Source organism: Alnus glutinosa, chromosome 12 (genome assembly GCF_958979055.1).
Source record: "Alnus glutinosa chromosome 12, dhAlnGlut1.1, whole genome shotgun sequence".
NCBI lineage: Eukaryota > Viridiplantae > Streptophyta > Magnoliopsida > Fagales > Betulaceae > Alnus > Alnus glutinosa.
The window spans coordinates 20,394,738-20,410,796 of record NC_084897.1 but is presented as its reverse complement, the minus strand read 5'-3'; the positions used below and the strand labels follow the sequence as shown (position 1 = coordinate 20,410,796).

The 16,059-nt window shown below is 35.5% G+C and overlaps 1 protein-coding gene across 1 annotated transcript; it reads left to right on the top strand.

Moving 5' to 3' along the window:
• Positions 1-6,442: 6,442 nt before the first annotated feature.
• LOC133852631 (zinc finger BED domain-containing protein RICESLEEPER 1-like) lies at positions 6,443-8,455 on the top strand. Its single transcript, XM_062289399.1, has 3 exons — positions 6,443-6,639; positions 6,736-7,501; positions 7,658-8,455. Exons 1-3 carry the CDS (start codon positions 6,443-6,445, stop codon positions 8,453-8,455), a joined length of 1,761 nt encoding a protein of 586 aa, XP_062145383.1.
• The last annotated feature ends 7,604 nt before the right edge of the window (positions 8,456-16,059 follow it).

Below are 16,059 nucleotides of genomic sequence, written 5' to 3'. Positions count from 1 at the left end.
GTTCTTCATTTGAATGTATATCAAAGCATTCTAGCAAATATGATTAAGCTCTTTCGATGAAATTGCAGCATAGATGAATTGTGCAGATATATATTAAGGTTCTTAATTGGTTTTACAAACTTGGAAAATGGAAAGTAATATGCTCAATATTTTGTGAATAAAAATATCAAGAAAAACAAGAAAAAGAGTAAAGGGCCTCGGTGATCACATGGCTTTCTGATAATTTGCTTAGTGGTTTCCATCTATGATTGTTTGTTTGTTCGTTCAACTTGTAGCATCTAATGGATTGAACTGAATAAAAATCATATGCCATCAAAACAATAACATGATGATGATGATCATAAGCTAACCAGACTGGGCGAACCTTGTGATGATGGTAATCTTTTGTGTCCCGAGTCCCATCAAGCTGAAATGAATGGACCTGCCTGGATCCAATATCTATAATGAGTTGTTAGAAAAGGGGGATGCAGGGGATGAGGCCGGCTCAATAGATATTGAAGCTTAAGACGATAAATTTATGTGAGATTTTTTTCATATTTAAATATTCTTTTTTTCAAACAATTTATAAAATTCATATTTGTTAAGAGATATTTAATTTTAACAGATGTCATATTTGTGTTGAGCTACATATAATTCTTTTACGTAGAATTTGAATTGCATAAGGGATAGCTCAATCGGCTGAATACCAAGCCTCATGAAGCGGAAGCTACTAGTTCGAATCCCGCCTCCCCCTCTTGCGTGGACATGTCAAAAAAAAAAAAAAATTACTTTCATTTTAAAAATTATTTTAATGGACTTGTAAGTTCATGTAAAATTATGAGTTTAGTAATGATTTAAAGGTACAATTAATGTAACTTTTCATTTTTCTTCTTTTTCTTCTTAATATCTTGAAATTCAATTCTTTGTATTTATTTTTTATCGTAATTAAGAACAGACTAACTTTTTTGTCATAATATTATTTTTTATAATAATTATGGCCTTAATTAAAGAGCATTGACTAACTTTTTTGTCATAAGTGGAACAGTAATTTTTTTAATAAAAGAAAATTTAATTATACTATCACTATTTGGGGCATTGTTTAATCGGAGGCGTAAAGCGATTGCTTAATTTACCTTACCATTCAGCTGGCTCTGCAGGGAATCACAGGGAAATTTGACAACTACGAGAATTATGTGCATCGGGAATCTAGTGGAAGAGGCTGCCAGATTGACTGCAAGGAGGGTTGCGTGTGCCTTCACAACACTTCTCCTGGAGGAAGACGATTGGCATAAGCGGCAATGATGGATCCATGGTGGTCACTAAGCACAGCTGTTGCAACTGAGAAGGAAGGTCTGATGGCAACATCGAAGTTCAACTTAACGGAGCCTAGAGGAGGGCCAGTCCAGTCTTCAAGGCCTAAATGTGAAGATTTCCAGGCCTTTATATTGTCTAGAAGACCTTAGAAATTTGTTTGATAATAGAATGAACATCAGGAGATGCATGTTCGTGAATTATATTAGGGTTAAATATGTTCTTAGTAATTGGATTTTGGAAACTTTATTTTTTGGTATTTGAGTTTCAATTCACATTACAGATGGTACCTCAGTTTTGGAAAAATACCAAATTAACACCTCATTTAAGTTTTCCGTCCAAAAACTAATGGCTCGCCATGTCACTGCCACTTAGCACTACTAGGAACACGACACCTGCCCCTTTTGAGATGTTAGCACTCACATAATTGCCAAATCACCTAAATACTTCTACATAACACACTCACGTCATTTACTGATTTTGGGTTGATTTGGCAATTATGTGGGTGCATGTCAGAAGGGGTAGGTGTCGTGTTTCTAGTGGTGCTAAGTGGCAGTGATGTGACATGTCGTTAGTTTTTGGACAGAAAATTTGACTGGGATACTAATTTGGTATTTTCTCAAAATGGAGGTATCATCTGTGATGCGAATTGAAACTCAAGTACTAAAAAAATAAAATTTCTAAAACTCAGGTACAAAAACATATTTAACCTATTATATTATTCTGAGTAACCAAATTTGATCCAAGGTGTTTTTATTGTGCACAATAATAATGAATAATATAGAATAAAAAAGAGAGAGCAAGAAAAAATCAAAACATAGATTTACGTGGTTCAGTAATGTGCATACGTCTACAGAAGTACAGCTATATTTTATTATATGATTTAGGGTTACATCATAACATACTTATAAAAAAACCCTAATTGTACATACGTATTTTGAAAAACTCTAAAATACCCTATATCATACCGCAGGGCGTTGTTCTCGCACCCCCACAATCTATTCATCCTCGAAATGTTTTATTTGTATATCATTTTAGTGCATGTACATCACCAAGACACATTTAGTGTGGAATCCATGCATGTGGAACCCTTCTATATGCATGTGTCCCACATCAAATATGTCTCGGTGTATACTTGATATATTGATATTTTAATATTATTTTCTATACTTAAAAAAAATATGAGCCATTTGTTCCGACCCGAAATATCTAACACTGTTTGAGGTCTAAGAAAGGCTTTGATCCAATCGGTAATAGGGAGAGATCCAAAGCTGCTAGCTAGTGTCCAGTGGGCCAGTGGCCATTTGACATTCCTCCAAATTATCCTTACAAGAGGACAAGAAAGCAGGATGTGCTTAATAGTTTCAAGAGGGCCGACAAATTGGACAACAGCTTTCTTCCTAGTCAACATTTGTACAAGGCTCCAATTTATTTCTGCATAAAATATTTTTTATAAAATGTTTTTAAGTATATTTTTTTTTGATATTTAGTGGGATTAAAAATAAAAGTCAAACCGAAATATTTTCTATTTAATTAAAAAAGCTTTTTTAATTTTGAAAAATGGTTATCATTTTTAAATTTTGTAAATCATTTTATAAGTTTGAGTTTCTCTTTCTCAAACTGTCGAACCATCACTGAGCCACCCCTGGACCACCACCAGGCCATCTTCGGCCACCGCTAGACTACCGACGGGCCTTTGCCAGACCACTACTGTAACTCAAATTATTAGGTTAATTTATTTTTATGTTGTGAATAAAAAATATTTTATATCTATATTAATATTATTGAATAAAAATATAAAAAATATTTTTGATTTTCTGTACGCGATAAATGCCGAAAATATTTTCAGCATAAAATATTTTTCTAAAAGATAATTTTTCTAAAAACATTTTATACCAAAACAAACGAAAGTTAAATTTAAATATGTTTGATTTAATTGGCAAGATTTTCCAATAAATTTTCTAGAGAAAATGTTTGAGCCTATGCTGAAGCTTTAGACTCATTATGGTATTCCATTTTATGGATACCTAAACCACCAATAGCTTTGGGGCAACGGTCAAAACTCCACCAGAATTTTTCAAAAGGTTAAATAGCCTAAACACTCATGTGCTTTACAACCTTTATTTTTTGTCCTTTCAGTTTTCTTTTTTTATCAAATTTGGTACTTGTGGTATGGTAAAAGACAGAAATGGTACCTCCGTCCAAACTAACGTCCAGCCATGTCATCCTACAGGTGTTAGCATGCATGAGCGACACCTATCCTCGTGGTACACCTCAGCGCTGACGTAGCTATCATTTTTTTTTTTTATTATTATTATTTTAATGATTTCTTATATATATATATATATATATATATATATATATATATATATATATATATATATATATATTTCTTTGGTGGCTTAGCCACCCCCAAGGGCCAAAATGGGGGTGGCCGAAACCACCCCATTTCGCTTGGGGGTGGCTCGGCCACCCTAACAATTTTTTTTTTTATAAAAAAAATCCTTTAAAATAATAATAATAATATATATGGTACAAAATATATTGATTTTATTTTATTTTATTTTTTGACATATCCATACAAGAGGAGGATGAGGGATTCAAACTAGTAACTTCCACTTTATGAGGCATGGTCCCCAGCCGATTAAGCTATCCCTTTGGGACAAAAATATATTAATTGTGTACAAAGTACCATGTGTGATATATTTATAAAACCAAAGTACCATTTCTGATACTTATTTAAACCACATAGGGCATATCATGAAATGTATAAAACCACAGGGGTATATATTGGGAAAAAAAAATGTTTTTAAGTAACAAGCATTTGGTCATTTTTTGAGTTATATCAATTGGTCACGCAAATTATTTTGTGTTTCCAATTGTTACACAGGATTGAATTTTTTTTTTTTTTTTTTTTTTTTTAATGAAGGGTTCAATTATTGTCAACATATTATTTTGATACACGACAGGCATATATGTTACTTTTGGTTCAAAACAGGTATACCGAATATACCAAATATTGTTTGTGTACAAAGTACCATTTGTGATATAATTACAAAAACAAAGTATCATTTCCAGTACTTAATTAAAACCACATGGGGCACATCGTGAAATTTATAAAACTACAGGGGTATCTATTGGAAAAAAAAAACGTGGTTTGGCCACCCCCATGTGGCCCAAAGGGGTGACTGAGCCACCTTAGATTTTTTTTTTTCTTTTTTCTTTTTTCTTTTTTCTTTTTTCTTTTTTCTTTTTTCTTTTTTCTTTTTTCTTTTTTCTTTTTTCTTTTTTTTAAAAAAAGCCTTAAAATTAAGAACCACAATTTTTTTTCATAAATACCCTGTAGTTTTATAAATTTCACGATGTGCCCCATGTGGTTTTAATAAGTACCAGAAAATGATACTTTATTTTTGTAATTATATCACAATTGTACTTTGCACACAAACAATATTTGGTATATTGGTATGCCTGTTTTGAACCAAAAGTAACCTATATGCATGTCGTGTATCAAAATAATATGTTGATTAGGGCTGGGCAGGTTCCGCGAAAACCTGATCCGCACCTAAACAGCCTCTACCCGCACATGTGCTAAACGGATCCCCTTTTTTGGTTCAGCAAACAGCATGGTGCAGTACGGTTTGTGGGTTCGGATTTGGGAAAATCCTAGGGCTCCGCCCCGCCCCGCACTGTACGAAATTATTATAAAAAAAAAAAAAAACGTAAAATTGAAAAAACCCTAAAGTCCAAACTCCAGAGAGTTCACCACGGCCCCCTTCGGCAGATTCGACAGTTCCACGCCATCAGTGCCCTCAACCCCTCACAGTCTCACATTGCACCGCCGCTACCACTACCAGTCTACCCCTAATCCCTACACTCAATTTCGTTAGGGTTTTGGTCCTTTTGGAGAGCTCTCTGCCTCTATGGACTCAACTCTTTTCTCTACGCCAATCTTCGTTTCTTGGTAGTCTTTTCTCTTTTCTCTGACACTGATATTTATTTGTCTTTGCTTTTATATTTCAGTTTATTAACTTTATTTCATGTTTGAATTTATTGTAGCCTGCAACTGCACGGCCAAGGGCTCCAAGTCTCCGACCGACGACCGCAAGGTACCTTCTAACTTCTAAGTTCTAAGATTTGTTAATGTTACTCCAAAAAACCCTGTTGTAAACTTGTAAATATTTATTACTGTTACTCTTAAGAGTCAATCTTTGTTTCTTTGTTACTGTTATTCAAAAGATATTGACATATATCATATTGATTCATATATGCTGTATTTAGTGCCGAAATAAATAATGCTTGCCAATTAATTCAATATCATCCAAAGATTTTTCTTTTGCTTGTGGGTAAAATTTCAATATCTTAAACATCATCTTGCAATTCATCTACTTGACCTGTTGTAGGAAAATGGACATAAAGGTAGATCTATTTTTTTTTTTTTTTTTTTTTTTTTATAAGTAATTTGATTTAAAGTTCAACTTAATTAATAATTATGTTTAGCTTGCTGTTAATTTTTAGGGGTAATTACTTTTTCCCCCCATGAACTACCAAAAAATGCGCAATGCCCTTATGACCTACCAACTCGACCAAAATAGAGTATTCAACTACTAAAGACAACCATTTTTCCCCCTTCCGTCAGTTAGAGGGGTTAAAAGAAACAGTTAATGGGTCATGTTGAAAGATAGTGGTAGCTCATGGGGGGAAAAGAGGAAGATGGTGGTAGTTCATGAGGGGAAAAGAGGAAGAAAATGAGGGTAAAACGGCGTGTGACGGTCATGTGACCCGTTGACCGTTTGTTTTAACCTCTTTGACTAGCGGAAGGGGGGAAAAGGGTTGTCTTTGGTAGTTGAATGCTCTATTTTGGTCGAGGTAGTTTGTGGGGGCTTTGCGCAAAAGTTGGTAGTTCATAAGGGGAAAAGGTAATTACCCCTAATTTTTATATTGCTGCCTTTGTTGGTCTAAATCGTGTTTTTTACAAGTTCAAGTCCATAACTTTGTTTGGTATGATTTAAAGTTCAGCTTAATCAATAATTATGTTTAGCTTGCTGTTTTTAATCTCTTAAATAAGATTATAAAAGTTCAGCTTAATTATGTTTAGCTTGCTGTTGATTATGTTTTTTTTTTCCCACTTAATGTAGAGTTGTAGACTCAAGTCATGGATGATAATTCAACTGGTTGTCATAATACTATTGGTTCTAGTTCTGCGTCATCTGCACCTAGTCTTTTGGACAGTACCATGCCTCCCATGTTGAATGATAATGTTGAATGTGTTGGGGTTGGGGTTGGATCTACAGGAACTATTGGCTCTCCAAATCCTAGTTCAGCTCTCCCACATAAACCTAAGAAATTTGAGTAAACATCAAAGGTTTGGGAACATTTTACTAGGTTAGAGGAGAGTGATCCCAAGGATCCTAAATCATAATGTAAGTATTGTAAGACATTGTTTAGTTGTCACCCTAGAAGCCGCGGCACCTCATCCATGCTACAACATATCAGGAAAAGTTGCAAAAAATATCCTGGTAGGCTTGATAAGTCCCGAACAAAGTTGAGTTTTGAGGCTAAGAGGGAAGGACAAGGGGTAGTGGGCGAAGGGACATATGGTAATCTTGTTTTTACCAAGTATAATGCTACAAAAATAAGAGAATCAACTTCACAGATGATTATTGTGGATGAGTTACCATTTAGATTTGTGGAAGGTGAAGGGTTACAGAACTTCATGAAGACAGTGGAACCTAGGTATTCAATTCCTTCCCGTTATACTATGATGAGAGATTGGGTTAGGCTCTATATGTCTAAGAAGGAAAAATTGAGGGCAATGTTCTTGACATCCGATATTCGGGTTTGTCTTACCACTGATAGTTGGACTTCGGTACAGAACCTGAATTACATGTGCATCACTGCTCATTTTATTGATAATAATTGGAACTTGCACAAAAGAATTTTGAACTTTTGTTTACTTTGTAACCACAAAGGTGAGACCATTGGGCAAAAGATTGAGTCGTGTATGCTTGAGTGGGGTATTAGTAGCATTTTCACTATCACAGTTGACAATGATTCTTCTAATGATACTGCTTTGGAATACTTGAGGAAGAGAACGGCTCATAGGACTGGTGCCATATTGGAGAATCAATTTATGGATGTGAAGTGTTGTGCATATATTTTAAATCTTATTGTGTCTGATAGTTTGAAAGAAGTTGATGAGTCCATTGTGAAGGTTAGAAGTGCAGTGAAATATGTGAAGTCTTCTCTCCAAAGATTTGAGAACTTTAAATATTGTATGGAAAGGGAAAAATTGCTTTCAAGGGTTTATTGTGTCTTGATGTTCCAACTAGATGGAACTCCACCTTTAAGATGCTAGAAGGTGTTGCAGAGTGCTTTTGATCTTTTGGAAGAGTATGATGGGAATTATGTTCTTTCGTTGACTGAGGAAAAGAATGCTAAAAAAGGTTTGGGACCTTCTAATTATGATGACTGGGATCGTATTAGGACTTTTCTCAAGTTTCTCAAACTTTTTTATGATGCCACATTGCGACTTTCACGGTCTTTGTATGTGACTTCTAATATGTATTGGCAAGAAATTCGTGGCATTCAAATGCATATACAATCGTATTGTGATAGTAGTGATTATGTATTGAGTTCTATGGCGGAGAGAATGATGATGAAATATAATAAGTATTGGGGGGATTTAGATAAGGTTAATGTGTTTATGTTTGTTGATGTCATACTTGATCCACAAACCAAATTGGGGTCATTGGAATTTTGGTTCAAGAATATTCTTAATGAGGAGCAATGTACTAATATGGTGAAAAAATTGAAGCACTACCTTCAAAAATTATATGATCACCTCGATGCTGGAGAGACTTCATCTCAAGTTGAACATGGTAGTGTATATGTATGCCCTCAAGGTTCCTCAATGATAGAAGAAACCGATAACCTTTCACTTCACTTCATGAACAAGTTTCATAAGTACCTAATTTTAAAAAGTGATGTTCATAACAAATTGGAGATAGATCGGTATTTGATGGAAGATGTTGAAAAACCAAATGTGAATTTTGATATTTTAAATTGGTGGAAGGTGAACTCATCTAAATTCCTAGTACTTGCCAAAAATAGCACGTATTGTGTTGGCCATTCCCATTACTACAGTTGCTTCAGAGTCGGCGTTTAGCATTGGAGGGCGTGTGTTGGATCCTTTTCAAAGTTCATTGGCCCTCAAAACAGTTGAAGCATTGGTATGTGCACAAATTGGTTAAGATCAAAACCCTTGAGCAATGGCAATGGTTGTGACACAGAGATGGTTGAAGATCCTGAAAGTTATAAGCTCGATTCAGGTAAGATTTATGTTATTCAGTATTCACTTCTTAATTTATTTTGATATTTAGTATTTACAAATTGAAAAATTCTAATTATCGGTTTCAATTGAGAATGTAATTCTTTTTTTCTTTTTCTTTTTTCATTCTTTGTAGAAATTACTTCGAAGAAATTCAATATGTTGCTTGAGGAGGATCAGTGACGTGAAGATTGAAGATTGAAGATTGAAGTTGCCTTTTTTATTCTGCTATTATCTTTTACTTTATTTTTAATGTAACTTAAGTTTTATGTGTTAATGTGTGCTACTAGCCTACTAGCTTGGTTTGTTTGTGTTTTACAATTTTACTGCTGGATCTGTAACTTAAGGTTTTATGTGTGCTGCTACTACTGCCTGGCTAGCGGTTGCATGATGGATTTGTTTGTCTTTTCTACTGCCTACTTAGCTTGGCTGTTGCTTGTTTGGGTGGGAGGTGGGTTGCTTTTGCTTTGTTATGTTTATGTTTGTGTGTGCTTTAATTAGGATTTAGTTTGATAGATGCTGAAGATTTAATGTTAGAATTATTAATATTTCTTGTAGTGAATCTAGTGATGAATATGTATCAGGATTCAGTTTTTTTTATTTCATTAGGTGGATGCTGAAATTTTAATTTGTTGATTTCATTAAGTGGATGCTGAAATTGTAAATTTGTAATATGATGATTTCAATCATTTCATTAGGTGGATGCTGAAATTGTAATCTGTTTATTTCATTAAGTGGATGCTGAAATTGTAATATGTTGATTTCATTAAGTGGATGCTGAAGATTTTGTTAGAATTGTTGATTTGTTGATTATATTATTAACTTTGAATGCTGATTGATATTTACTTTAAAAAAAATATTATGTTTACTTACATTTACACTGCTGAGTAGTGAGTGCTGAACTACTGATTTATTAAAAAAAAAAGTTTAATTATTGAAGTGGGCTTTTAAACTTTTAGTTTAGTTTACACTTTACATGGTTAATTAGGTTTCTATATACAAAAAGAATAATTTTTTTTTTTTTTTGGTAACAGCAAAAGCCAATATTTCTTTAGTTTTATGGTTTTAAAATTCAATAAAAAATTATGTAATTGCCCCTATTTAACCCGCCCCGCCCCGCCCCGCCTCGCAAACCCGCGCCCCCCCGCCCCGTACAGATCCGCCCCGCACGGATACCCTAAAGTCGTTGAGGCTTGCCTGTCCTCTATACTCAACCCGCATGTGCGTGGGGCGGAGCCAAAAAGGGCGAAAAACCGCCCCGCCCCGCCCCTTGCACACCCCTAATGTTGATAAGAATTGAACCATTCATAAAATAATAATAATAATAATAATAATAATTAAAAAAAAAAAAAAACACACACACACACACACAATCAGTCTTGTGTAACAATTGAAAACACAAAATAATATGCGTGACTAATTGATATAACCCAAAAAATGACCAAATGTTTTTTTTTTTTTTTTTGTTACTTAAACACAATTTTTTTTTCCAATATATACCCCTGTCGTTTTATACATTTCATGATGTGCCCCCTATGGTTTAAATAAGTAACAGAAATGGTACTTTGTTTTTATAAATATATCACACATGATAGTTTGTACACAATTAATATATTTTTGTCCACCAATAGTAGCTCAATCGCCTGGGAACCACGCCTTATGAAGCGGAAGTTACTAGTTTGAATCCCCCCTCCTCCTCTTATGTGGATATGTCAAAAAATATGTTAGTTTGTAATTGGCCTCATTCTAAAAATCACTTGTTTGTAAAGATGCTCTCCAACAGGGATTCCGTTATTCAGAAGTGTTTCAGAAGATTCTGCACTGCTTGCAAGTCAGAAAAGTCGATTCCCTGTCAGCCATCCGGATGACGTGTCATCCCGTCCGGACGCTCATCTGTCCACAGTTCCAGCCGTCCGGACGACGTGCCATACCGTCTGGACACCTAACAGACCAAGCATCATCCGTCTGGAAGACGTGGATTTTCGTCAGGACGCCTCTCAGTATTCAACCAAGCTTCAGATTCTTTCCAAGTTCATATATGGGAAGATTGCTGCAACCGTCCGGACGATGTGGATTCCCGTCCAGATGCACTTCTCCTTAAGGCAAGAATCGCAATTCAAATATAACCGTCCAGACGTCTGTCAGCATGGTCCGGACGCGCATTCAATAGATATGGAAATTGCGGATTTAATTTCAACCGTCCGAACGCCTGCCTATCATGGTCAGGACGCACGCGCAACAGATATGGAAATTACGTGTTGAAGATTAACCGTCCGGAGGGCCATCCCCCATGGTCCGGACGCGCGAAGCCTTATATGAAAATTACTTGTAGCTGACGAGCGACCGTCCGGACGACAGTGCCTCACCGTCTGGACACGGCTCTCAAACAGGAAAGATTTTCAGCGAAAATCTCAGAAATTCTAGTCGCACAGTTGTCCATCCGGACGGCCCATGTCCACCGTCCGAACGGCACCTGTATATTTCACAGCAGTTGCCCATTTGAACCTCAGCCTATAAATAGAGGCCCTTGGGCATTGATAACTGCAAGAATTCGGTATTGAATTCCACCAGAGCTTAGAGAGTATTTTGTGAGATTATTGGAGCTTATCTGTTCTCTCTAAAGCCATTGTTGTGTGTTGTTGCTGAGCTATAAACTGAAGTCTATCTTAGGGGTCGGCCCTAAGGTAAATGATTCCATTGAAGACCCCTTCAGGTAGGAGACCTGGTTGGAAAGTGTTTGTGTTGGGTTACACGTTAGAGAGCAAGGTACGACCACTGCATCAGGGGTATGTGAGTGTTACTGCTTTGTATCTAGCTTTATCTTCTGAATAGTAGATATTTTGGTTTGGTTGCCCCGGAGTGGTTTTTCTCTTAATTAAGTTTCCACTTCGTCAACAAAATATGTCTTCTTTAATTCTGCATTGTGATATTTTGTTGCACATTATTGCACACACTGGTTATTTATTTTAGAAGTCAATTTCAATTTTCAATTGGTATCAGAGCTTGGTACACTCTGTTAGGATTTATTTCCTGAGTGTGATCCTTATCTTCTGTGACTTCTATTTTTTTTATTACACATTTTATCATGAATTCTTCTCAGTTATCTAATAAGGATTCTGATATTAAGCTCTTGAAGGTTTTTAATAAATTGAAGAATGCTCAACATTCTAAAGTTTCTCATAAAGAGCTTAAAAATGTGAAGCAAGAAAAATAGTATTTAATTGTTCAGTTATCTGGATCACATGCTTTGATTGACTCTTTGAAATCTAAGAATACCATGATATTTGACATTATTGATACACTTGAGAATAAATTAAAAGAATCTGAAGATCTCTTGAAAAAATTCTCAAGTGATAATTTGAAAAGCATGCTTTGTATTCATTCAGATATTTCTAACAAGCCTGCTTTAATTTTTGATGATATGAGTGCTTCTACTTCACATGCTTCTGATTCTGAATTAGATATTAAGCCTGTGATAGTAGATACAGCTTGCTTAGAAAATTATTGCTTAAATAATCATGTGATGTCAAAGTCCAAGGAACCAGGTGATGAGTGCCAAAAAGTGTATATTTGGACCCCTTAATTTACATTAGTTAAACCTTTAGCTTTGTTACTTTCTGATGTTTTGGTTAGTTTTAGTGTTTTTGCGTTTTTGCAGGGTAATAAGAGAAAAATGACAATTTTCAAGTCAAAATACATAGAAAGCTAGATTTTCGGAAGTGCTGAAAAAGTAGATCGATCGAAAAGTAGTTCGATCGAATATTAAGTAGATCGATTGAAAAGCAGATCGATCGAATATTAAGTAGATCGATCGATTTTAAAATCGATCGATTGAATTTTTGCGGGACAGAAACCCTAGCTCACTCTATAAATACGTCTTTTTCTCATTTTCTCAATATGAGGAGCCGCGGCAGAGACCGTCTGGGCGCCCCAAAGGGCCGATTTTGACCTAGCTTAGGGTTCTTGGGTGATTTTCACCTAGAACCACCTTCCTTTGTAAGTTTATTTATGTTTTTATTGATTCTTCTTGTTCATTTACATTTTCTTTAGTGATGTATAACTAAACTTTCGTCTTAGGTTGAGGATGAAACCTCACCATTGAATAGAAACTGAGTTTCATTGCTTGTTTATGCTATTTGAGTTTATGGGCTTTGATTTCTCATGGTTCTACTCCGATTTTTGAGATTATTATTGGATATCTCTTGTGATTTCCGGATACAAGTGATGATTTGATATAGTTTTATTAAATTGATGGCTTGGGTTTTCATGTATGTTGGATATTCATTGTGTTTCATTCTATGGATACATTTGATGATTTAGTTGAAACTAGATATCTTTGTGATTTGTGGAAGAATGGATTCATTGAATAATTTAAATAATTTTTGAAGCAAAAGTAGAACATACCTAAGATTTGCATTTGAAAACCTCAAAATATGTGTGATGAGCATGAGATTAGGTTGTTGTGATTTGGTGAGTGTGGATTCCAAAACCCTAGACCCCTTTATTTTCATTAATTTTGTTTATGTTTTCTTTTATTAAAAACCCCTAAATTTGGAACTAGGTTAAAATAGGATTAGTTTGAATAGAGATTAATTTTCGCAACTCAATTCCCTGTGGGATCAACCTCGCACTTGCATAACACTATATTGCAAAACGATTCGTACACTTGTGAGTAATTATAATTTGCACAACACCAGGAACACGAGGTAAGTTTGTTCCTACCTGTCATAATTGTGGGAAGATTGGTCATATTAGGCCAAATTGTTGTTTGTTGAGATCCCACAGGCCTTGGATTAAGCAGGATGCTTTGAGGAAAAGTGAAGATTCTTCCTCATCTAAATATGTCATGCCACATAGAAGACATATAAAAGGTAAGGGCAATGTTATTTGTAAGAATGCTAACCATAATTCTGCAAAAAATGTCAAGAAGCATTCAAGCAAAAAAAGCTTGCCCACCGTCATCACTGCAGCATCACCGGTCACATCCGACCCAATTGTCCACAGCTCCAGGCTTAGAAGTTGAAGGTCCAAAGGGAGCTGCTAGCCAGAGTTACTTCAGGCACTCTACCTTCGACAGCACATCAGGCTCCACGGCATCAGCAGCAGTTTGTTCCTGCCATTCAAAGTGGCAAACCAAAGAAGAACAAATCAAGGCGCTACAAGAGAAAGCCGCAGAAGCCCATTAGCTACCATGACTATGAAGGGTTTCTGAGTCTGATGAAATGTATGCTAAGGAGAATGGACAACATGGACAAGACCAGCAAGCCATCGCCATGGGTCAAGCAAGTATGGGTCAAGAATGATGAGACCATTCACCCCTTGAGGGGGAGTGGACTCACCTAGTAGGTGAGGTCTCTCATGCCTAGGATTTTGGTTCATAAATCCTAGTGTATGTCAAGTATGTTTGCATTGCATTGTTTATCATGTCATATCTTATTTATGCTTTGCTTTTTGTTTGAGGAACCATTTATTTTATCCCTCATATTTTCTCTTGCTGTCTTGAGAAACATCTGCATATATTTTTTGGGGATGACAGTTAAAGCACGTCGAGCGGCTACTTTTCTGTCTTGGTATTTCTTAACCTCTCTCCATGAGAACAGGTTTGATTTTACCTTACATGCTGGGAAATGTCATTTCCTTTTCCATAAGCATGTCTTTGTTGTTTTTCTATTTATTGGTTTTCAACAAAAAAAAAGGGGGGGGGGGGGGGGGGAGAGAAGATGCGGAATTTTTTTTTTTTTTTTTTCTTTTGATAGCTTTTCAGATATTGCATGTGTTTTTGCCTAATATCTCAGTTCATTGTGCATTGATTAAATATGCTTATATATGATTGAGAGTTTATGCATGATATCTGTTAAGTTTTCTTGTTGCATCTTAATGATAGATAGTTACTTTCCTCATGCGATGAAAATGTGCACTATCTAAGACTCCTCTAAGGTACATCTTTTCCTTCTCTGACTTTTTGCGTCTAGAAATTATAGATAAGAGAAGAGGTTTTTGATAAGATAACCAAATTGACTAAATGCTAGTTGAACCTAGAACCTAAAAATTCTGGCACTCTCAAGGTTGCAGCATCATTAGAATCAAGCAGTAACTCTTCAGTTTTCTGTGCTATATGCTTATATTCACTGCTTATGCGCTGAATTTGCAATATACCTTGCTCTCTATGTGCAAGTAAAAGTTTACCTTGTCCTTCATGGTACAAGTAAAACAATTAGGTGCTGCATCTTAGGGGGAATGTATCAAATGAGGGTGGCTAGGCCCTAGTAAGATAAGGTTTGACTTTTGGCTGATCTTTCATTGATTTTCTTTCTTGTTTGGAAAATCTGGTTGCTTTTTGTCATATCAGTAAATTTCATAACTTATTGAGAAAGTCTTTACACACACGCGCGCATTGCATGAGTTGAGTAATCTATTTAAAATTTTTATTTGCAAGGAAATTTGTGCTTATTGAATGCTTAACTCTTATTTATATCTTTGCAATGCTATTTGACTGTTTTATCAGTTGATTATACATGCGTGGTCTGAAGTTAACTTTAGGAAAAATATTTTTCTGCAAATTTTCCTCAAGTTTCAGATTTTCAGTGTGAAGCATCTAGACGGACCTATTCTTACGTTCGGACGAGCGCAGTCTTGTCGTTCGCTGTCCTAGCAGTAGCCGTTTAGATGGTTAAGTGACTCATCCGGACAGGATCTCTACAGGTTTAAGACTTGTGTCTCTTTTTTTGTCATACACACATCTTTGCATTTTTATTGATTTATCATGGCATGTTGTGTTTTTTTTTTTCCTCGTGGATTTCTCCTGAGATTTTGGCATTCTTTGCACATCTCTTCTCATCCCATGATCTTCATTGTGTCTTCCGTTATTCTTTTAAGTTTTTGTGTTTTTAGAATATTGAATTTTTGTTGGGATATTTTCTTGAGATAGTGTGCATGAAAATCATATTATGTTTGTGTGTTGGGTTAATATTGATATATCTAGGTCATTTGGATTGCCATCTTTGCTTTTGTAATTCTTGGGCATCCAATTGACAGCTATCTTAAATATCACATTTTTTTGGAACTAACATGATCTAATGGTATTTTTGGAGATATTTCTTATTGGTTTTGGTTTAGGAATATGTTATCCAGCAACTCCCAGCACAATATTTGACAGATGGATCATTTGGAAAACTGACAGTTGTTGAAGTCGGATGTTCGATTTCCAAAGGTCTCAGGATTAAGATGAGCTTTTCCTCCAGCTTATGCATAGCTTTCCGTAGCATCTCCCTCAGATCTGCATCAGTTAAAGGTTCAGTATTTATCTTGCAGACCAATTGCTTAGAGGATGTCAATCTGCGGATAAACAGGTTCATGCCTTGCAAAATCAAACAACTGAAGGTTTTTCAGTCCATGGTTCCCGGCTCCCGGAGCTAGAAGCCGAAGTAGTACAAATCCAGCTT